Here is a 23,688-nt window from a genome sequence, read left to right as displayed (position 1 = left end):
CAGGACAAACAAATCCAGCTCAGCTAAAAAAAGTGAAAGAAAAATCAGGAATTAAAAAAAAACAACAAAACAAAACCCTGAATTCAGAGGATAAATCCCATAATGTCCATGTAATTTTGTATGAATCAATAGCATAGATTCTAAATGTTAAGCTGAGTTTTACACGCAGTAATCCTTGCGTGCCTCCTGAACTGTCGCTGCTCTGTCTTCACACCACTAATACTTTTGTAGCTTATGAGCTGATCAATGTTTTAATCCTTTTTAAAAAAAAAAAAAAAATTAAAAAATTGTGCTAAGAATGCATAAGAGATTCTCATTTTCTGCAGGAAAAATCATAAATGCAGTATTAACCGCCCCCCCACTGAAATACGTATTGCAGTCCAATATAAGGCACATTAAATTTGTCTGTTAATACATGCAAGTTCCATTAAGTATTTTATGTGTGTATCTAATTAAACACAGGTATGAATTAATGTACATCTAAACATTTATATTTTATGTAGAAACATAAAATATAAAAATATACTATATTCAAAGTAGTCATTAAGACTAATTATAGCAGTTCCATTCCTGGGAAAACAGATATATGTGTAACAAATTAATATGGTCCCTCTACATATATATATATACACACACACACATTACATGTATCCCCAGGATACATATAATAGGAGCTGGAAGTCAGCTGAGGGAAGTTTGAAATCCAGTCTCCTGATTTTTATGCCAAACATTTATTCCATATGGGCCTAGGTGATAGGAAACACTTCCTTTTTTATATTCATGCAGGTTTTTTGATAAACAGCAAAGCTAAAGTAATTCAATGGTAAATTAGGCCTTGTAAGGCTATACAGAAAGATGTTCAACAAGTAGTTTCATGTCACTTTTCTCAATTTATGTTACAGATATGTTTGTATTGGAAGACAAAAAAGATGAATTCTTTAACATTTCTGTAAAAAATTATGTGCATAAAGTAATGTGGGTTTTTTCCTGATTGAACTTTATACACCATGTTCCATTTTGACTGAAACAGTGAAATAACTAGCATGTTGCCTCTCTGAAGCCGAAAGCAATTTCCTTTTCTAATTTTAGTTATGCAAAGCCTATGGGCATCATCAGCATTTAGTAATTAGTTTTATAATTACTGCTGTTTTGCTCACTGTCATTCAATTTTTCTTACAACATGGTCTGGGATTGAAACATCCCACATCCACAGCTGTGTAAATTGCCATCCATTTATAAGACAAAAAAAGTAACATTCAACATACATCATTATTCAGTCAAGAATGTGTTATTGGTACTTAGGTGATGCTTTGAGTACATAAGCTGCCCAGTAAAATACAAAGAAAAATAGAATTTAAATACTTAGTAAATGCTATATAAGATAGGAAAGTCTGGAAAATCTAAACAGGAAATAAAAGAATTTCCACTAAATAATATTTCAGTCTCTTACTGATACCAATATCTGTTCCAAATATGGGGGGGGAAAAAAAAAAATCTTTTTTTGTTTAAAGAAATATTCAGGTACTGAGCTGAAAAACACTAATCCAGATTTGCTGATATTATAATTTGAACATTATTTTTACCAGAATTTGTAGCCTGGCAACTACTAAGTCATCTAACTTAGAATTACCTATTGATATAGTGCCAACAGACATGATATTACAAAATATTCTACATCCTTGACCAGTTAATTTTCTGAATCCTAAAAATACAAATGGGTTTTGGTATGACATATTAGTTTAACTCAATAATTTTTCTTAATGATGTTATACCCCAGCAAAATTAGAGATTGACTAGAATTCTTACATTACTGTTTTACAAACATTATATTTCAAAATTTATATTTTTTTTTAAATTTCTAATTTGAAATGTTATGAGTTTTCAAAGGCTAGAAATGTAATAGCCAAGTAAGAATTAAAAATCTGTATTACATTCTTAAAATAAGTGTAATTTCTTCAGTGAGCAAGAAGTGCTTTATTTTCTAGAACATGTCTGGTTTAAAAAAAATAATCATGGTGAGAAAAAAACTGCCACGAAAGGTTCTGCCATTGTCAGTCAGCTACCATGGGTGCTGACCTGCTAGAACAGAGCTGTGCTCTTAAGGGGAACCATCTTCCCTCAGCACTGGTCAGACCAGAGAGCATTGTGCAAATGCTCAGAACGGGACATCAGCAATGGGACAATTCATATTTGTAATTCCCCCCTTCCTACCAGAAAGCACAATAACAATATAGTTCTTTTAAGCTTATTCCCTATCCTTTGTCAAGTTTAGCTAGGAGAAAACAGCTGCTAATAAACATAAAGCTGTCATACACAAAGGGCAAGATTGTGCTCAGCCCAGTGAAGGGGTAGAGGAGATATTCCACTGCAGAGGAAAAATTTAGGCAGATTGCTTTCAAGGATTTTTGCAGTAGTGTTCTCTATTTTATGTTTTGTGACACAAATAAAGAGTCCTACATTTTTGTCTCAAGTGAACTGATGAGGAGGAGAAAATAATTCTAAACATATTTTGCTATTCTTTTTATCGAAAAAAATCTTGATTTAGAACATGTATGACCGGAGTCACATACTGTTTTCCCAAAGAGTAAAATTTTATTTTTCAGGCTTTGTTTAAGGGTCTATAAACAAAGCTTTGCCTCCAGTCATCTGCAGAGTATGGGACAAGAAGATCCTCGAAACTCAGGCAATTGCAGTAGTGGTTACTTACTGTTCCTCCAGCCCTTATTAACTGTTCTTACCTATTTGCTCCGTACAGATTAACAGTTCCAGTCTACTCCACACCCACCCTCACAAACAAGGTCTACAGCCTACAAATTGCCATTGTAGGCCTCTCAACCTTATTCCTGGTACAAGAAGGTGGTAGACTCCCCTTACACAGGGTCACCAGCAAGGCTGTGCCATCAACACAAAGTAAAGCTCATTGGGGGCTGCACACCCCACCGCAGCCCACACAGCTCCTGCCTCGGCATCACCTGCTGTAGTCCAGCACAACCACAGTCTCTCTGAAGGCCACAAAATGGCAAGGGTATCTGTCCCCAGGGACACTGGTCTGTCAGGAAATCTCTAACAAAACCATGAAGTATACCTTTGAAGGACTGATGCCTACACAACATGCCAACAACTGTCTTTCATATTTTCTGAATCTTCTTATGTTTCTTCTTTTAAGATGGCAAAATTCTTGAAAGTGACAAAAGGAATTTTTTTTTAGTTTTTGTGTTGGTTTTGGAGTGTGTTGGGGGTTTTTTTTGTTGGTGTTTTTTTCCTTAGTATATGAAAGCCCATCTATGGACAAATATCATTACCATCTCTGTCCCCATTCCCTAAAAAAATACAGAGGAACACTATTGCACATAATTTTTGGGTAGAAGAAATAATTTCCATTTTTGAACCTCTGAAAGCATATAGCCAGTTAGGGGACTATCTGGCTATATGCAACTAGACCCCTCTTTAAGGAAAAACAAAAGAAACCCCCAAAAAACCAAACCAAAACCAAACCAAACCACAAAAAAACCCCGAAACCCAGAAATCAAACAGAAAATCTGTGAAATCCAAATTTATGCATTTGTGACTCAGAAGTTTTGGGCTCAGTTACTAAAACACAGAGATCCACAGCATTTTCATCTCTGAAATACGTGACAACACTTTTATTGAAATATTGCAGGAAATACACCAGATTATTTCTAACAAAAGAACTGAAGTATTTTGTGCATTGATGCACCATTCAAGCTAGACAAAAAACATGTCATACACCGTGCCTTCCACTTATTTGAATGACATGCTACAAAGTATTTGCAAAAAAGCTGCAAAATGTCCTCTTCACATATTGTTCAGGATAACTATTACTAATCTACAGGAATATCACTACAGAAAGATATTTTAGAAGCTGAAGTAACTGATTAACCGGAATCTATTTAGGTGCCTGTTTACATGTGGGGACACAATTTGGTGGTGAAAAGCTGGGGGAGGCGGTTGGGCTAACCTTCCTGCAGTCCTAACAGGGAGAGCTGATTTGGGAATTCTGCACCTGTAAGTCAAAGGGCCTGAAAATCCCCTCTTCACTTTGGATGGGCCCAGTGAAACACTGCAAAGGGAGAATAGAGGATTCACTATGGAAGAAGTGCTGTCTGACGGATGGAGCAGATAACATAAGTTATTAGCTGTAACACTGTCCATTTTGCTAGCTTTTGAATACACACTGCAATAACATGTGCAAAGTATTTTGAGATCTTCAAATTACAATTCTCATATAAACGTGAAGAAGTAATACTGTATATTCCAGAAACCTCTTCATTCATAAAATATTCCTGACCATATGTCTGTAAACTAATAGCAATCATCAAAATGGCATGAAACATGGCAAGAAAAAGTGTGAAAAATAACACATGACATATATCTGATACATCTTCGGGGAGAAGTTTCAGGGGAAAACACTCCAACGCTAGTAACATTCAGTGGCTATCAGAGATTTATTTCTTTTCATTTTGTTAGTGCCTATTAACCCAACTACACTGACAGTCAAAGGTTAAAAAAGGGAATAAATTAACATTATTGTCTATCATTACATACAGAAGAATAATTAACTCAGTATGTTTATTTATCTACTTTTGCTACTTGATTAAATGAATGATTGATGACAGGTTCCTTGTTCTCTTTTCCTTCTTTTTGTCAGTATAAATGATCAGTATGAAACTAAACGGAGGCATTAAATTGAAATTGTCAGAAGCATAAAATATACTACAGATGGATTCAGATTATTTCAACTTTCTTGTTGTTCTATTGTAACTTATTAAATACATTTATATATACACAAAGAACTCCATTAATAGCAGAAATAATCTGTGACCTGATTTACTTTCCTGTCAAATATTATGTATTGATATTTAGATTTCCCTTTTAAAAAAGAGTGTTTTAAAAGTTTTGTTAAGAAGTTGTGCAAATGAATGCAGTTATTCAATTTATCCTTGGACAAATATCCAATTAATCATTGGATGACTCATATCCAACAGTGCGTGCAAAGAGGCCAAAGCATTCTTAAATGTTGGCTAGTGTTTTGAGTAACGCAACCCTAGTAAACGGTTTTGGGGAAGAAATCAGGGCAAATATGGGTACGGTAAATTGAAAAATTGTCATTTAGGTAATGTGAGATGAAGGAAGAAAGTAACACAGTGAGTCAGTTCTCTCTTCAGTCTGCCTATAAGAAGAGTAGACCTGATCTCCTCCCAGCAGCCTGCTGCCAGGCAGAGCAGTGGTGAGTGATACCATTTCAGATCTAAGGGTTTTCTTTTCTTACTCACTTCATAAACAAGAGAAGCAATACCTAAAGTTCTGATATCACTTCCTTTAATGTAGCATAGAATTGAAGTAATTGCCCCCCACATCTTTGAGGACAGACAAAATCCCAAGCTTCTGACATGAGGACTGAAGCACAGTTTTCCCTGAGCTGACCAAAGATTTCTGGCTGGGCTAGGAAAGTTAAATGGATGTAACTGCATTTTTGGAAAGTTAAAGGAACTGACCCAGAAGTCTGAAGAGACAGCCTTTGTAAGGGATTAAAAAGAAAGTAAAATATCTTTCTCCCAAAGCAATTCCCAGTAGTAAATGTCTGAGAGCTTGAAACCTTTCTCTGTTACTTACAGAATTTACTGCTGAGAACACAAACTGAAGGAAGTCACTGGCAAAATCTGCAGCTTCATTTACACCTGTGAAGAAACTACCTGACTCTAAGGAAGCCACTTTTTCTTAAAGACAAGGCTCATATCTTCATTACTTGGAAATACTAGAGACAGCAGAACTCAAATCATGCAGATAGTCTGAGTCCACTTAACTCTAATTTTAAACCAAGGGAAGTCTGGATTCAGGAGTTATTTTCTTCCTATTTCCATACAAATTCTGGCTCCAGTCAATATGCTATCTTAGCAAGCGAGTTCCTTTTCCTTGCAGAGCCCTAACTTCTGTTCAACACAGAACTAGGATTGTGATTGTTTGCATGTGTGCGTAGAGGTGACTTTGAGACAGGTTTGCATGGAAGGGAACCTTTTGTGCATGCTTAGAAAGGATCTCCTGAGGTTGCTTTGGCTGTGCTCTGGTTTCTCTTGTGCAGATGTGACACTGACTCTCAACATGGCAATGCAAGTTGTCTGAATAAGACAGGTATCAGACTGGAAGGTGGCATAAAGAACTCTTTTGACAACCCTGGACAGATGTTTGTTTCCACAGATGTTCCGAATTCTGTAGGTAAGCCATCACTGCACTTGTACCTATCCTGGCCCATTCAATATCCTAACTGTGAAAGCCACTTTCCCCAGAAGATGACTTCCCCAATCTCACCTTGGGGTGTCTGCTTTCTAAGTTCACTTCTCTCTACCAAAGTCTACTCCTACTGAAATAATTATACCATTGAAACAAAATACAAACCAAGGGTAACCTTCAGCATTCACTATTATTCCCAAGAATCTACCTCTTGACATTGTTCAAGCCTTAACAGCAAAAAGAATCCAGAACCACCACAATGAGAAAGAAATTCATGTTAACTCCCAAAGTAAAAAAAAAAAAAATAGCCGTTCATGTTACATCAAAACGCATCTCAAAAATATGTCACTGGGATAAACCAGAGTATATCACACTGGAATAGATACTGCAATTTTTACTTTAGGCTTTTACAACACTGGTACTGAAATATTGTGTTCAGCTGTGGTTTCCTGCATTCTGAAAATATGTTAGAAAATTGGCTAGGACTCAAGTAAGAGCTATAAGAGTGATTAGACTTCTGAAAGTCATTCCCTATAGTGAAAGACTAAGAAAGTTCAATTTATTTAGTTACTGAAAAGAAGGTTAAGAGGATCACAATACCTACATGTGGAAGAGATTTCTGACAGTAGGCAGCTCATTAATCTAGTGAAAAAGGCATAACAAGATCCAGTGTTTGGAAGCTGAAACTGAAATAAGACTACATATGAGGCACACTTTTTTCACAGTGACAGTAATTAACCGTTGGAACAATCTGCCCAGGGATGCAGTTGATTCTTTATCATTTAAATGCTTTACATCAACATTAGATACTTTCCAGAGAGATAAACCTGTATCTCAAACAGATGCAGAAAATACTGGATGAGGTTCACTGTCTGGGGTCTGCAAGAAGTCAGACTGGATGCTTATCGCAGCTGCTCGATATTGTACCTCAACAAAACAGTTCTGCAAGTGCTCTGTACTTCAAGGGCCAATCATCTCATGACCTATCTATCCTTTGTGTGCAGTTCAGTTCAGACTGAACGGAAGCTCTCTCTCAAAATTCATCTTCCTATTCGGCAGGTGAAATAAGAACCCTTTCAAGACAGATATGGGCATCTTCAAAGATCATCCCATGCCATGTTCACTGTCTGGCATCATCACTGCTGGAGACCAAATTACATCAAAACTTCCAGCAAGCACACACTGGAAAGCTGTTTGAGCACTGGCTTTGCCTGATGCTTCTATCCAGGGAACATTTGTTGGGCTGATTCCAAGCTAGTGATGGGTGAGTCAATATGTAGACCTTGTAAAATGTTGGAGCTTTTAGTCTCAAGGCTGCCAAATGGCCTCTCAACATAGCTGTCTGTATGAAGAATACAGTTTCTTTATGTTTAATGAGGTTGTTGGAGAATCAACAGCCTCCATGAGGCTGTTGAAGAAACCAATTACAAAAGCAAAATGTATGATGAGGTTAGATGAGCTGCTAATTTTCCTCTCAGCTCGTTAGTAATATTTGTGAAAGAAAACTCACCCTTTAAGTCTTTAGGATAGAATGTTGGAGCAAAAGAATAGCAGAGAAAAAAAAAAAAAAGTACAGAGACAGAAACTACAGAGAGCAAGACGAGTAAGTAACAGCGTTTATGCACAAAATAAGCAGAAACACCCTGACGTATAAGGGTAAAGAGAAAATAGTGTGGCAAAGTATTAAATAACCAACCAAAATATTTATCTTCAGGAAAAGAAAATTAAACACCCCATTGCTTCATCTCTAGAGAGGGACAGAAAGAAGCACTTAAAATGTAAACAAAAATAAACATCATGCCCTCTGAATGTATTATGAGGGTGGAAACCCACAGAAAATCACACCTGAACTTGCCACACAACATATTTGCTACAAGCTTCTGTAGGTTTTTTTTAGAACACCGTGTTACTCTAATTTTTTTATTGTGACACTTAAAAGATTGGCAATGGACTATGAAATCTTTAAAAAATACTGAAGGGAATTTTTCTTTTTGTAAGATATACCTAATTAAGACAATATAACACAGTGATTCGTTATAAAATGGATTAGCAGTATTCCTCGATTGCTTCATTATCTACCCTGAGTGTAAATCTTAACGTTATTCTGAAAATTATCTCTTCACAGACATGGGTTAAATTTCTTAATGAAAAGCTCATTAAATACAGTATTCTTGCAAAGGACATGAAGATAGCATTATTGCTTAAGAACTGGACTCTTAGTTCTGGGACACGAGAAGAGGGCTGTATTCCCTGCTTTACCACACACTTCTCATGTGATATTGAACAAGTCACTCTTGGCTGGCTTTGCAAATGTGCTCAGCAGCTGCTTCTTATGATCAGATTACCAAAGTGCTGAAATCTTTTGAAAATCTGGCTATTTATTTTGTTGTTGAATAGGATCAGAGATCTTTTGAAATCTGGCCCCAGTTGGGGTGCTGTGCTCTTTTGAAAAGCTAGCCCTAAATCTGTATATGCCTCAATTTCTCGATTAGCATTATCAGCACTGTTCTGCTTCATCAAGAGGATGAGAAACAGCTAGCATACACAGCAATTCAAATGTGAAAGGGGATATATAAATGTAGACTTGCTCTGATAGTTGTAGAAATGTCATATGTACTTAAAAAAGCAAACACAAAACCAGCTCCTGATTTTTCCTAAACTTTTCACAACTGTGATTTTCTATAAAATCTGAAGTGAGGTAATGTTGACAATATTATTCTGCTTGCTATAGGTAACGTTTAGGAATTTTCTACATATATAAAAATGTGAACAAAAATATTTCTCCTTCTTCCTTTGATGAGTATGAATATGCATTTAATGACTTTCCAGATGATGAAATAAGACACAGAATTTTGTACTTGCACGTGGTACCACCCCATGCAAAGCAAAGCAAAGCAAAGCCAATTTTTATATGATACAAGTAGAATGCAAAGTGACAACACACACATGCTTGTGCAGATGCACTTGGCTAACTCCGTGAGTTAGAATTATAGGGAGTGACGTGCTCAAGCACTGAAACTAAGGTAAGCATTTTCTAATGGCTTCACTTATGAGGAGGACTGTAGCACAACTAGAGTTAAGTAGTTTATTAGGGATTTGCCTGTCTTTCCTTCCTTAGGAACAAAAATCACAATATGACTAAAACCCTTGAAAGTAAAAATAAAAATATTCACCCTGGTTTAAAAGCTAACAAATAAGCAGAAAAGATGTTTCTTAAAGGAGCTTGATATCTTAAAACAACACCCAAGTCCCCAACTGTGTGGCGATTCTTATTTTGCTTGCAATCTTGGATAGATATAGAGGCTTACATGTTCTCTAAATTGTAAGCTCTCTATGAAGGGTGTTCTTTAATTACAGACAGCTAATGAAAACAGTTTTTACTGATCTCTCTAATGTCCTGGGAAAGTCTTTACTATGGATTCATTGTATTCTACTTTATATCCCTGATTGAAATGGGAGACCACAAGAGCACAGGGATTTGGTGGAAACTCGATTTCCTTCCTTTGGCTTCAAAGAGAACAGTTGCAGAAATTAAGCTGATATTGTGGTCAAACTTTGGTCAGACTGTGGTAATACTTGCATATTATATAGACATAAAATCACTGCACATTGGTTTTTAAAATTGCTGGGTCTACCTTCAGTATCTAAATCTCGCTCTGTTGACCACAGGTATCTAACTGTTACATGAAAATAAGATTTATTATTACATCCATATACTTCAAACTTCATTTCCAGGCTCTGACTACTATTTACTCCAAGTACTGAGACAGTCACTTTGAAAATACTAATAAACATAAAACTGCAAACATATGAGATAGGAAACATAGATTTACTCTTTCCATTTAAAAAAAAAAAAAAAAAAAGTGTGTGTTTTCTTTCACTTCAGACCAAATATTTACTTTGAGTCATAATTTTTTACTTGTAATATAGAGTGATGTAACTGTTGGTAAAACAAATATTATAAAAGCCCATTCATTTATGCTGCTTTATTCCCTCATGTCTACATACCAATAAGGACATAGATCCCCGTCTGGGGTTTTTTGTTTGTTTGTTTTAAGGTCTCTGCTACATCCATTATTAGTTGGTTAATCTATTTCTTCAGTTCTTCATACAGATATATTTATCATCTCTGCAACAGACTCAACAAGGTCTAAAAGAAGCAGTCATTCAACTAGAGTAGAAGTTCAAATGACCCAGAAAACCAATAAACTACATGAATAGAAGAAACAAAGGTGAAGCTCTATTGAATTTAGCAGGACTTTGAGTATGTCCTTACATTCTCTGCTCAGTTGAGGAGGCTAAGGTATGACAGCTATACTGAACCTGTTAAATCCAACCACAAGATCCAATTCCTCAACTGCTTTCATTTGCAAAATGGAGCACGACAATATTAAGCTTTACCGAAGCTCTCTCCAAAATAGTCTTCATAGCAAAGACACTTTTCTTCTGTTCAGAAAAGGACAAATAAAGAGACAAAAGTTCTATCAGATATTGCTATCTACAGATAGCAACAGACTTTTTTCATTTTACATACCAAAAACTGCAGCAGTGATTACTTTTTGTCTGTTTCTGATTACTAAAAGCAAAAAGTGGAACAAGCGCTTTTGGCACACCAGATTTATTGCACATCTGTAATTGGCTAACCCCATCATGTGCGTTATTTGAAAAAGTTATGTAGACTGCACATATAATTTAAGATATTCATGCTTCTAAAAAAGACCACCTGGAGCTAACCCATGCAACATAAAACATGAATGTAAAAATCATATGGAAACATTTTATTAAGAACTTTGGAAAAGGGGACTGCTGTGGAACTGACTTCTACATAGAAATTTCTACTGGATTAAAATCCATATCATTATATAATGACAAGAAATTAACTTGCTCTTAATTTGAAAATTTTCTCTGACTTATTTTATCATCATCGCCAAGGCTGGAGCCAATGCAACTGTCGATACTATTCTCCTCCTGACATATTTACCTCTGCAAGTCTGAAGCCCATGCCCTTGCCAAAACCCACTCAGTCAATACTGTCAGCGTTCGCAACCATGAATTATAATGACAACACCCACCGTTGGCAGGAATGAGGAAGGTTTGTTCAACTCAGGAGTGAATTCTGAATGACACAGTGAGGTTTACTGTGCACGGAAGGAAGGAAGGAAGGAAGGAAGGAAGGAAGGAAGGAAGGAAGGAAGGAAGGAAGGAAGGAAGGAAGGAAGGAAGGAAGGAGTGAAAAGCTAGAAACTTTCTGGGATTTCTTTTAAATATTAATATTCTTCACCAGGTTGTTTTCATTGCATTGAGAATGCAAACACATAGAGAGAAAGATATTACGCATATGCGGTGTTTCAGTTAAGGACTCAAAACAAAAAAAATGGTGAGGAAAAATAAACTATATTAAAAGAACATAATGAAAATGCAAAAAGAAGCAAGTCAGTGTAACAGCACAAGAGACAAAAGAAGATGAATTGCATGTAATAGAATGAAAATACAGTAGTGGCTGGGAGTGAGAGAAAAGACATTAAAGTCACCTGTTCTATTTCCTTGCTCTTAAAAACACTTACTGTTTGGTTGTTTTCCTATTTAATTGTTAAGTTGTAAGGTGGAGTTCTAGCAATAAACAACTCTTCCAGGGACTGACATCTGATTGACATTTTAGATTATTAATTTGTTACCAGTAGTAAATGTTTTGTGTCTCCACAGAACTGATGGATAAAACTTTTTATGATACAAATAAAGCACCACGAGAAACTAAATCATTCTATCATTTCTGCTAGCAGAACTGAAAGAATCAGGTAGGTTCTTTTTATGCCTTTGTTCATGCAAAAAAGGAGAGCTGAACTTGAAATGCTTTTCCCATCGTTCCTGTTCTGCATCACAAGTAAACCAAAACCTTTCAAGTCTTGTAATAAAATTAACTACAAATTAACTCCAGTAGTCTGGAGTTTAGGAAAGCAAAGATAAAAATTAATATAATAACAACAACAATAATTTTTTTAATTTCATTATACTGAATTAAATAAATTTTAGGAGGTTTGATTTACTAAGCTGCACAGATCAATGTCTATGATCCAAATATCACTGTAATTTACAAATTTTAAATCAGCACTTATGCCATGTTTACTCCCAGTTCACTGATGATCATGCCCAGAGTGGTTACTGCAGAAAACCACAGAAACTCCTTTCTTAATAGTACCTTTCACTTCAATCTGCTTTCCAAGATCAATCAGTTACACAGTTAATGTGTTTAGCTTGGTTCTGCCAATATAATGTTCTTCTAGTATTTTAAAATAATAATTCTTACGTACTAGTAAGTCAAATGCCTTACAAATACTTCACTATACAATGCATATCCTAGTTAACTGGACTCGCAATTTCAGAGAATTAAGCTGGGTTTGTTTTATAAGAATTACTTTCCATTTATCCATGTTTGTTGAAAAAATATATGATCTTACTTTTATCCCTTTAGTGAAGGAAGTTTCTCAGTATTTTGCCTACAACTGCTTTGAGGCTAAGACAGGTCAGTACTGCAAACTTCACAACACCAGCATTGCAAAGAATGGATGATGCTGAAAATTGTATCAGGCTGAAATCAGAGGTAACTTGATCCTTGTCTGAAGAACACATAAAAGACAATTTATTCAACAGTTCTGGAATATCTGAGAAACACTGCAAACTAGGATACAGGTTGATGATGCCAAACAGCTTCAAAGTCCCTTGCTTGTACCATGGCAGGTAACCTATCAAAGCAACACAGAACTGTGGCAACTACAACAGGGCAATGCCAGTGGATATTACTGAAATGTCAGGGGTTTCCCCGCTCTGTTGGGAAGATCTGCTTTATTTGGAATCTAAGAATTACACCCTTTTGTTTTTCAAGTACTTTTAAAGTTTGATTGAGACACTAAAGAAAGACTTCTTGTTTCCCCAGCAGAAAAGATAAGAGATAGCATTCATCACATATGGGTATGACTCAATCACAGAACAGACAGTTCTTGGAGCCTCACACTTGGGACTCCAGCATTTAGATTCCAGCAGCAGAATACTTTCACATGAGAGGGAGAAATAAGGAGGAACAAACAATATGACAAAACCCACAACAAGCTATAATAAACCCATTTTGATTAAGAAGATACAATATAGAATCATTTAGGTTAGAAAAGACCTTTAAGATCATTGAGTCCAACTGTAAATCTAAACCTAACGCTGCCAAGTCCACCAAACTATGAACTCTGACAGCAGAATTCTCCTCCCCAAGTTTTTGTATTGTTCATGACTATGACTGTGTATGTTCCCCAAACACTGCCGTTAACAGTAACCTGAACTATAAAGACCTGTAGAACAGATTCCATACAGGCAAGCACTTAAGGAAACCTGTATCAAGCTCTCCCGCCTTTGTGGCATCAGTAGAAGTTTTACTTACCACTAATGAGCCTATACTGTTGCCAGAAACCTTCCCATTTCTAGTATACAAAACTAATTTTTCACTATTTTTTCTAATTCTGCTAGATTTTTCCTTAATGTCTCTGTCAACTTTCTGCACCTGACATTCCAGTTTATCTTAATTGCTATATATGTCCCTTTTTTCCCCCAGAGTTTGACATAAATATACATACATATTTTTTCAAATCATTGATTTCACTTTTATTCTGAAAAAGATTGCAGTTATATAATTTTCAGGTGCATAGGAAACCATCATTTCCTAATTTTTTCTTTAAGAGTTCTAGTCAACTTTTATTCTAATTTTTCCATCAAAATTCTTCCTCACAATCAATTTTACACATAAGTTTTCCCATTAGGCAATTAGTCCCTCAAAAGCACTGAGTATATTGGTTGGCACCCTCCTCCATTTGCAGAGATTGAAAGCAATCAGGTCATGATCACTTGTCACTAGGCAACCACCAACTCTGAGTCCAGTATTCAATTCATCTTATCTATCACAATGAGATTCAAACAGAGCTACCTCATTTTGGGTTCCATATCTTTCATACTAGAAAACCATCAATAATTCTCACAAAGAACATTAATGTTTTATCCTGACTGTCTGAAATTTCCAGAACTTGTTTCCTACATTCAAACCACACCTAATAGTAATTTTCTTTAAACTATGTAAAAGGTTGATGACTAAGCTACTTACTCCTACAACTGCACTGCCCCTATGGCCACATAAACAGGTTTACAATGGATAGACACTATGTTTACAATCAGTGTTTGATACTGGTACACAGTCAGAGCACTTTAGAGTGGCCTACACATAAACAGGAATCAGATTCTCGTAAGAAAAACACCTGCAAGATAGGAAGAAATAAAGGTCTATCAAGAAATCTCCAGCACAAGAGCAGAAGTTCCACACAAAGCAGGATGGTCACATTCAGAGACCCTTTTCATAACAAGCAACACCACCAATTCATCTGCATTGTGCTGTTTTCATCTGATTCACCTTTTCATGTCTAACAGTGAAGAACAATGTTTTAGGCCACAAACACTGAGGAAGAAAGTAATTCTTATTTCTTTGCCCCTATAGATGGTTTCTCTGAGACAGAATTGTGTGGTGGTTCAAAAGAGAAGGCTGGTTTTAGTGGAAGGCTTGTGTGGTTTGGCAGCAAAAGGCTTGTACTTCTTGCATCTCCTGCTCAGAAGACAACACTCAGTTTAAAATATAGAAGGCTAACAACAAGTAATGTTATTTAAATGGTTTCCACAATGATCATTCAGAAGAGAACCATTTATTTATCTCTTAAAAATACATACATATCCAGCATAAAAATTATTAGAAAAAGGTATTTAAATTAATGAAAGTAATCCTACCTGACATTTGGGATAACAATTACCATACTTTTCAAGTATCATTATTGCTTATTTTCTTTCCCATAGAATTTGAAGTGCTGAACTTATTTCCTCAATCACAAGTTCCATAGTATGATAAGACACCAAGTTAATTTTCAACCTATACTTACATACTTTGTTTATGTTGATAACGGATTCTTTGAAAAACATTACAGTTTGAAGGAAACAGGTGTAATTTTGTTTTAAAGCATAATATTTGTTCTTGTGATTATCAAAACTCTTTTTTTTAAATTTCATTACCAATGCAGAACTGAAGTAACATGGAATGCTTTATTGCAAGCCACATGTCAAGAGTCACATTAAATTACATTGGACAAGAACAATTTGGACAAGACAAATTTGAGTTCAACACAAGCGCTTTTGACAGCATCTGATTTCTTTTCATACCGATACATATTAATTCCAGAACATAAATGTGTAAAGCTACTTAATTGCAGAACATGTAATGCTAAAAGTAGAGATGGCTAAACTATAAGTGACATTCTTCATGCAACCTACCAGTCGGTCAGTACTATTTACTGAAGTCCTTTTCACTCCTCAGCTAGAATCTCTCATTCATCTCTTCTCTTACAGCAGAAGATAAGTAAGATTATTTTACTGATGTAACATAAAATGTAAAGATTTGGTTTTTAAAAAAACACAAACTCATGATAAACCCACTTATCACTTGAGATTGTGGGTAATTCCACAATTACTTTTTTCATTCAAAGAAAAGACATGCCCAAAGTTGTTTTATGTACTCTGGTTTCCATATGTCACGTCATACAGCAGGAAATTAGACTCATGGCCTTGCACAAACACTCGTATCTCCAAGACAGAAATGAACACCTCACTTTAACTAAAAAAGAATTAAAATCTAGTAACTATTTTGATGTCATCATGACACATTTCCAGGACAAGGGTTTGCAAAACTAGGCACAGATTACTGGGTTTAATTGCTGCTTCAGAAGAAACAGAAATGGCAAATATTAGGATCTCTGTTCAAGACAGAATCATGAGTCTTCTTGTTGTAGTGACTGTGGTCCTGAGTCAGTACCAGTGTCCCAAAGATTGCCCGAAAAGGAAACACATGGCATGACTTTACATCAGCCAAACGCATTCAACATACCAGAGAACAACACAGTGCCTCACAGTCCTCCTCTCCCTTCCTCTCTTCACTTGAAAAAAAGGAAGAAAATATGGCTTGGTAAAAACACCTATGACATAGCAGAAAAGAATATAAAAAAATTGCATGATCTTTGAACACTTTCAGCAACGGTCTGTGCTAAAAATATAAAGAAATTTGGAATAAATAATTTGAAGACAATCTTCCAAAATATGAAGGTTCTCACAAGAGCCTGATGCTGGAAAAGGACTACAGGGCATGGTATGGGTCAGGCAATCAGAACGCACAAGAGGACTTCAAGTGCCATGCCATGTAAAGCACCACTTACTGGCTGAACACACAGTATATACTATAAAAATACTTCCATTCCCAGTCCCAAACTTTCAGAAAACTCACCTTTGAGCACAAAAAAAATGATCAGGTCATTGACTGTTCTCCTCAGAACATACCCCTTAAATACTGGGAGTCAAAAAAAGACTTTTGGGGGAATGGAAACAGAGGAGAAAAGTACTCTTTATTCATATTGTATGTAGTATGCAAAGAGTAACGATAAATAACTTTGATTATTTTCTGCTGTATGAGAATCATGTCCTGGTCTTTAAGAGCTGTAATCTTTAAACTCATCAACTGCAAGTTGTGTGTGTGTTTGTTTACAAGGTCCAATAGTTCCTATATACAGAAAGCCTCAGACAATGTACCAAAAAAAAAAATGGACTGAAGTCTGCTGTATTAGAAGATGGAAGATTTATCCATTTTTAGCAAATGTCAAATCATTGGCTATTGCTTTTAAGATTAATAAAGGATATAATGGTTTCTAGATAGCCTCTAAATAAAGATTACTATGAATGGAGAAATGATTTACCAATAGTCACCACAATGAGATTTCTTTAAAGGTTACAATCATCAGTTATTTATCTGAAACACTGCTGAGAATGCCTGGTCATTTCTTGAATAATGCATAATGTTCATTGTAGATTTGATCTGTATTATAACAATACAGATATTTCTAAAATAATAGAGAAAACTATCTGTTACTTTCCAATTGCTCAAGACATTTCCATGAAGTAATTGACTCTGAAAATATTATATGGAGTTACCTGAGTGTTCATTTGCAAGCACAACTTGTAGTGATCGCTACATAATGGGCATAAGAAAACAAGCTCATCAGCCTTTATAGACTTTTAAGAAAAGCTGTGATAAATACAGGGCAGAGTAAAAGACCTTCCTGAAATACTAAATTAAAATGATTAAATTGCTGTACAGTACTGGGGGACAAATTTAAAACTAAGCTTTGAAATTTAACTATTAACACAAGCAGACCAACACATTTGGGGGAAGAAAAAAAAAAAGAAACGAAAAAAGCAATTGCCTACGCAACCTAAGTACCTCATATAATTTTCCAAATACCTTTAAGTCTATTCAGAAGATTGCTTGGGCACACACAAAGTATAATGTCTAGTGTTTTATTGTAGGATTGCCAACCATACTTCACGTGAAGCTGCAAGCTATTTATGTGAGCTTGTTTATCCATATGAACTTCTCCAAGGGCAGCAAAAAGCAACCTTAATAAATGAAAATGAATTTCTTTTGGTGTAATTTCATGAATGTTTGATCAGAACGCGTTAACAGGTTTCTATGTAAGGAGAGCTGGTGAAGTAATAAAATATACCTGTACTATACAGTTCAACCTGCTTATGGGGAATTCTTATACAATGGAACACTGTTTCATCAAGCATTATTTTGATATACTGACACATAAATAATATCCTAGTTAGTATAAAGCTAAATACTCAGAGGAGGGGGGGGAAAAAAAAAAAAAAAAAAAAGCAAAAATCCTTTCCCAGCTCCCCCACACCCCTTCACCCCTTATGCCTAGAGGAATAGGAACCATATCACCAGATGGGTGAAGGACCAGGATTACTGTATCAGATAGGATGAAAAGACATTAAATGTTTACCTAGCTTTTTTTATAGGGACAAGCATGTTAATCTAGGCCAGATTATTTATGCTGTTGTTTAACAATAAGGTTTCATTCTCCCTTCAAATTCTTTTCTTCATTAGAATCTTTACACAAAAAGGAAGCCTCACTATTCAGGTATATTTTCCACACGAAGATAATGTAAAACAGATCCCAGATACTCTGAAAACATATACAGAGATCTGCAGAGATCAGACTTTCTGTAATACAAGACAGCTTGTAGAAGGCACTGTATGTCTCTAACTACAGGAACTTTGGGAAGAACTATTTATTTTAACAGACAGATAATAGATTGTACAGCAGAGTCCACTTTACATCGGCCTTGAAACACTATTTAATTGCCTGAGAATAAACTCTCATTCTGAAAAAATTGGAAACATTTGCACATTATATCAGAAGCCCCATGAACCATGTTATACTCAGGCTCTGGATGATGTAATTATTACCTTTTTTTTTCTCCATGAAAATTATATACGTTGTGGCAGATAATATAAATGAAATATATGAAATGATGCAACATGTCCAGCTACTAAATCAAACCACAAGTCCTTTGATTTTTTTCCCTCCATGTCTATCTCTGTCCATTGAAAATTGTAAAACTCCTTAACTAATATTACTTCCTTTAAATGGAAGAGCAGGTAAAAGCCCTTTGCACCATCAATACCAGTAACCCTTCATGGGCAGCTGTGGGCTAATACGTAAGATATTTCCCCTCCTCCCTCCACCCTTAAAGGTGGCTTTTTTTTTTTGCCTCATGATATATACAGCCTATCTAGTTTAGTGTACTTTAAGAGTTTAAGTTTCATAATGTGTGGAAAAAAACCTGAAGTGCTCAGATCTCATATGCCTCTTTCCAAAATATGAGATTCCTCCAAAATGTGAGATCAGCAGCTCAAATAAGGGTAATTTTCTGTTCTGTCAAAGTCAGGACAACCACTTTTCCCAGGTTTTGGTAACTTTGAGTTCTGTTAATACAACTTGCTCCCTAATTTAAAATACTTATCAGATAGCAAGATCACACTCATCTACATAAGTAGCAAGAATAAAAAAAAAGTTACAAAAAAATGTCCAGTTTACACAAGTAATTGGAAACACTATTTGGGACCAACATGCATACAGCCTCTAAAAGAACTGATTCCTCTATTACCTGACTTTCATGGCAACTCATGTCTAAAGCATTGATTTTGCTGCCCAGCTGCTTGTTTCAGCATGAAAGGAGGGTGTTTAATATTTAAAACAGTCTGTTTTGGCTGAAATGTTGATAGATGCCAACTGGCTCAGAAGTCAAAACAATTTCTATACACATTATAAGACGATAAACCCTAATCCATAACCTGCAGATTTAAAAATTTGGATGCAATGCTCTCAAACTTCAGAAATACATGATTTGACCTTTAAGGTTTAGCCAGACAATTAAGAGATTGAGTCCTCAAACCAAGGAATAATGCCATGCTCCTCTCAAACACATCCTTATATAAAATACTAAAACAAAGCAACACAATCATCGCTAAATAACTTGAAACAATTTAGTCTACGTCACCCAGAAGAATTACAGCCGTAATAGTTACATCAATAGGTTCGATGTTGAATATAAAATAAAAATAAGACGTTTAATTTCACCTTCACATGGTGTCTTTCTCATGCAGACCTCAGTTTTCCACATTTGTATCCCTTTAAAGGATTTGATATGCAGGGAAAGAAGAGAGGATGATGGTAAAAATTTCAATTTAGAGGTTACTAAAGGCTGCCATATTCGATACTGTACAATATATTTACTCCATACCTTTTACTGATGTATTAGGTGGAGGTCCTTCCATTCTCAAGTTCCATGGAGGATCGCCTTGATTAGCAAAGTCCCTCATTTTCAGGTAGCTAATTGTAAGTCGGATGATGGATGCCTTGTCAAGCTGGCTGGTAATGGCTGCAGGCAGTGGCAACAACTTTGCCAACTCATAGAATTCAAAATTCTCCTTTCCCCGGCGAGAGCGAGCAGCATCTCGGGACTTTTCCTTCCTCAAAGCTTGTAAACTGAAAGAAAATAAGCAAAGTAGGGCATTCATCAATATTAGTATCCTGTCACATTTAACCAATCTGCTTTTTCACTGCTGGTCTCCTATACAAATTACTACATATTCAAAATGTTGTTGTGTATGGACGTACAGACTTCAGGATACAGTTAATGGTACTCCAGTCTTTGAATGATTAAAATGTATGATAATATTTGAGTTCCAGTGGCAGCCAACATATTAACTACTCCAAACTCATTTCAGCCACTTTCTTCTTAGCCTGCCCTTCCTTTTTCTGCTGCCAGTTGCAAGAAAAGATTCCCAAGAATGCTGTGTACATGTGGGGTTTACCCGCATAGATGCTGTTGCTTCTCCTGACCTACTGTAACCCCATTTTGTCTAAATTTGTGCCAAATTATGACTCCTGGGAAAGGAGGTTAAAAGCAGATGACTGAAGTGTGTACGATCTCTGACAGCGGTTGCAGTGCAGCCAAGATGACCAAACAGGTTGTACAGTACTTTCTGAGACACAGAAGTTTAAGTCTGGCGTAATAACATAAACCTTCCTGGATTTCATGAAGCTGCTCTTTATGAGCTGTTCAGCTGTCCTTGCTGTGGGAACAGCAAACTTTGTCAAAGGGGTGAGCAAGTAGTTAACATAGTTGTGTGCTCCACATTCCTGATTGTAATTCACTACCACATACGTGTTGGACTGACAACGTTTTGATCAGAATGGACCTTCTGCTTTACACCGAGCAGGTGGAAATGCAAAGACATTAGTTTAGTCCTGTTGCATCAATGTATCACATGCTACCACCCATATGCAACATCTAAAGGTAAATCAGATTTTACTCCTGGGCTATTTGTTTACTTGGTGTAAAATTGATGAATGCACATTGTGATGACAGCAGGTAACCACTGGGGTCTTTCTCCTGATCCTTCCCTGAAGCTGAAAGGAAACTCAACTTTCAGTTGTTTTCAATATATAATAATACAGCTTTGCAAGGAAAAATGGATTAAGTTTTTTGTTGTGTGGTTTAGGGCAGACAAAGAAATTTACAGCACATTCCCAAAAGATTAGGAGTCAATGTCTAGGTAGTACAAAGAACAGATAATGCCTCTTTTGGTTTTAATGAGAGGTTTTAAACTTTTTTTTTTTTTTTTTTGAGACAGTGTTCAACTCAGGATATGATAAGCTTGACCAAACCTCTGCCTTGCTGCACAGAGGTTGGTGCTGATGCTGGGGTTGATGTCTGTCCATCACTGCGTAAAGCGAGTAGAGACTATTCTTGTCCCTCACAAAGTCTCTCCTTCCTCTCCTTTATTTGTTTACTTATTAATCGGATGAAGTTACAGCCACAATTCCATTAACTAGTCACTGGTTTACAACAAAGCTAGAATTCAACCAGTGTATAATGGAACAGCAAACACTTCTCTCTCAAGCTTCCACAACCCTTCCTGAAACCCTGGATTTTATCAACAACAAACAAACAAAAAAAAAAACAAAAAAGAAAAAAAACCATAAAAGCCAGATCTACAAAAGCACTCTGGCATATGAAGGCACACGGATCTAATATCATGATTCTGAGACCTCTTATTTACCTATCTTTCTAATTTAGAAATAATTTAAACTACAGAGGTTCTCTTATTTTAATATTCTTAGCCAAATGCATTTTCATGGCTGTCTCTGCCACCTCAGACTTGAAAGGGCAGATCAACTGGACCCTTAAAACACAAATGAAATCCCTCCATCACACTTCCCTGAGAATGCTTAACAGATTATATTCCCTACACAATTCTACACTAACATTAATTATATTTAAAAAGACAGCCTGGCTAAGAAATAGAGATGGTGAAATAAAGATACAGGAGGAAATGACACGTCCTTACCCACAGGTAAAGACAGACCATCCTACTGAATCCCACATTAAGGCACATACTTGTCTTTATGTACTCTATGTAGACCACTAGCAGCTACATTTTAAGCCACATTCTAGAATAAAGGTAGCTGAAAAACAAGATTTCACAACGCATTTGAAATGCAATGCAATGCATTTACAGATGCATCTCTGTCCAATTTCAAATTTTACAGATGTGTAAAATCCCTCAAAAGGTGCATTAAATATGGCTGATAGAAATATTTTATGTATATGCAGAAACCTGGAAGCTACAGCTCTGTGAGGTGTGAACTGTACAATTACTTTCAGTGAGGTAAGATACCCTATGCAAGTTAAATACCCACAACAGTAACATAAGGCAGAGGCAGGCAAGTGTCTCTGCCCAATTGTTTGCAAGTGAAAGCTCATTTTCATGGCACGAGGGATGGCCTTTACTATTTGTCATCACACTTCTTTTCTCCAGAAGACAAGCCTGAAGACCTCAAGTCCCCAAATCAATTCTGACAAATCCAGAGGAGTTGAGATTCTAGATCTATCCTGAAAGTCTGCACCAAGAGGTTCATACCTTCTTTTCAAAGCACCTAATTATACCCCGTATAAGAAGTGGGCTTTTTGGAGACCCCTGGTAAAACAAATCAGAAATATTACAGATCCCAGCCACTTCTGAAAAAGTAAGAAATCGAATGGTGACAGAATGTTCCTTAGCAACACCAAGGACCGAATCCACAGTTTACAAGTCCTGTATAGGCTTCAGGAGATTGCTGAAATTGAATAATATATTGCAATGTAAATTTATATAATGCATTACTGGATTACTAACAGTTTGCAACGGAAGTCAGTTAAGCTTAAAAGCGAGGCTACCTGTGTAAGTAGACAACATCCTTCAAAAGCCACCTATGTGTATTCGAAACTTTTACAATAAAAAAAAATCCCAAAGTAAAAGGGATGGGGAGCTGACATACAAAAAAACCTCCTGACAAACAGTATTATCAATAACACATTTTTTTCTCCCAGCCAGTTGGTATATTGTCATTTGCGGAAGCTTCACCGAGTGACTCAAGTCAAGGAGTTTGTAACTTGTAGCCCTCTTCTCTTGGCATCAGTGCATTAAGATAAATTTAGAAATGGTGTCTGTCAAAATGTGCACACAAGTCCTAATTTCTACTCTACACAATTCCACTAGGGAAATACTCTTGTGGCATTGGACACTGCAGTTATGCTTATACAATGGGTCCTTAATTTGGGAACAGTGATTTCCTCAGTAGGATGCAGGAATTCATTAGGTATGACCTAATCATCACTTGTTAATCCTCTCTGGCACCTGCGATTCTGATAGGCAACATCAGCTTCATCATGAGATGCTCTTAACAGAGCAAAATACACAACAGAAAGCAGTGGTGCTGACACAGGAGCAAAACTCATCTTGGATCCTGTCATATGACACTGGGATTAGAGGTGGTTCTTGGTACAAATGAACTTGCTAGAGTATCAGGCTGCAAAGACTTAGAAATACTCGCAGGGTCTCCTGCTAATGAGAAAAATAAATGCGTGGGAAATGATACCCATGTTTACTAAGTGGATTTCAAAAACATTCAGAAAGCACCA

General features: G+C 36.2%; 1 protein-coding gene across 2 annotated transcripts in view; it reads right to left on the bottom strand.

The window, feature by feature from the left end:
* Nucleotides 1–23,688, bottom strand: part of NPAS3 (neuronal PAS domain protein 3) — a 622,845-nt gene that overhangs the window by 415,891 nt on the left and 183,266 nt on the right. For both annotated transcript variants that reach the window (XM_074824597.1, XM_074824598.1), the window contains exon 2: nt 19,963–20,207. In XM_074824597.1, the coding sequence (XP_074680698.1) occupies nt 19,963–20,207 (245 nt within the window). The remainder of the gene's footprint in view (nt 1–19,962; nt 20,208–23,688) is intronic.

The sequence above is a fragment of the Strix aluco genome, chromosome 4 (genome assembly GCF_031877795.1).
Source record: "Strix aluco isolate bStrAlu1 chromosome 4, bStrAlu1.hap1, whole genome shotgun sequence".
NCBI classification, from domain to species: domain Eukaryota; kingdom Metazoa; phylum Chordata; class Aves; order Strigiformes; family Strigidae; genus Strix; species Strix aluco.
The sequence above is the reverse complement of the archived record's forward strand: the minus strand, read 5'-3'. Positions and strand labels throughout refer to the sequence as shown.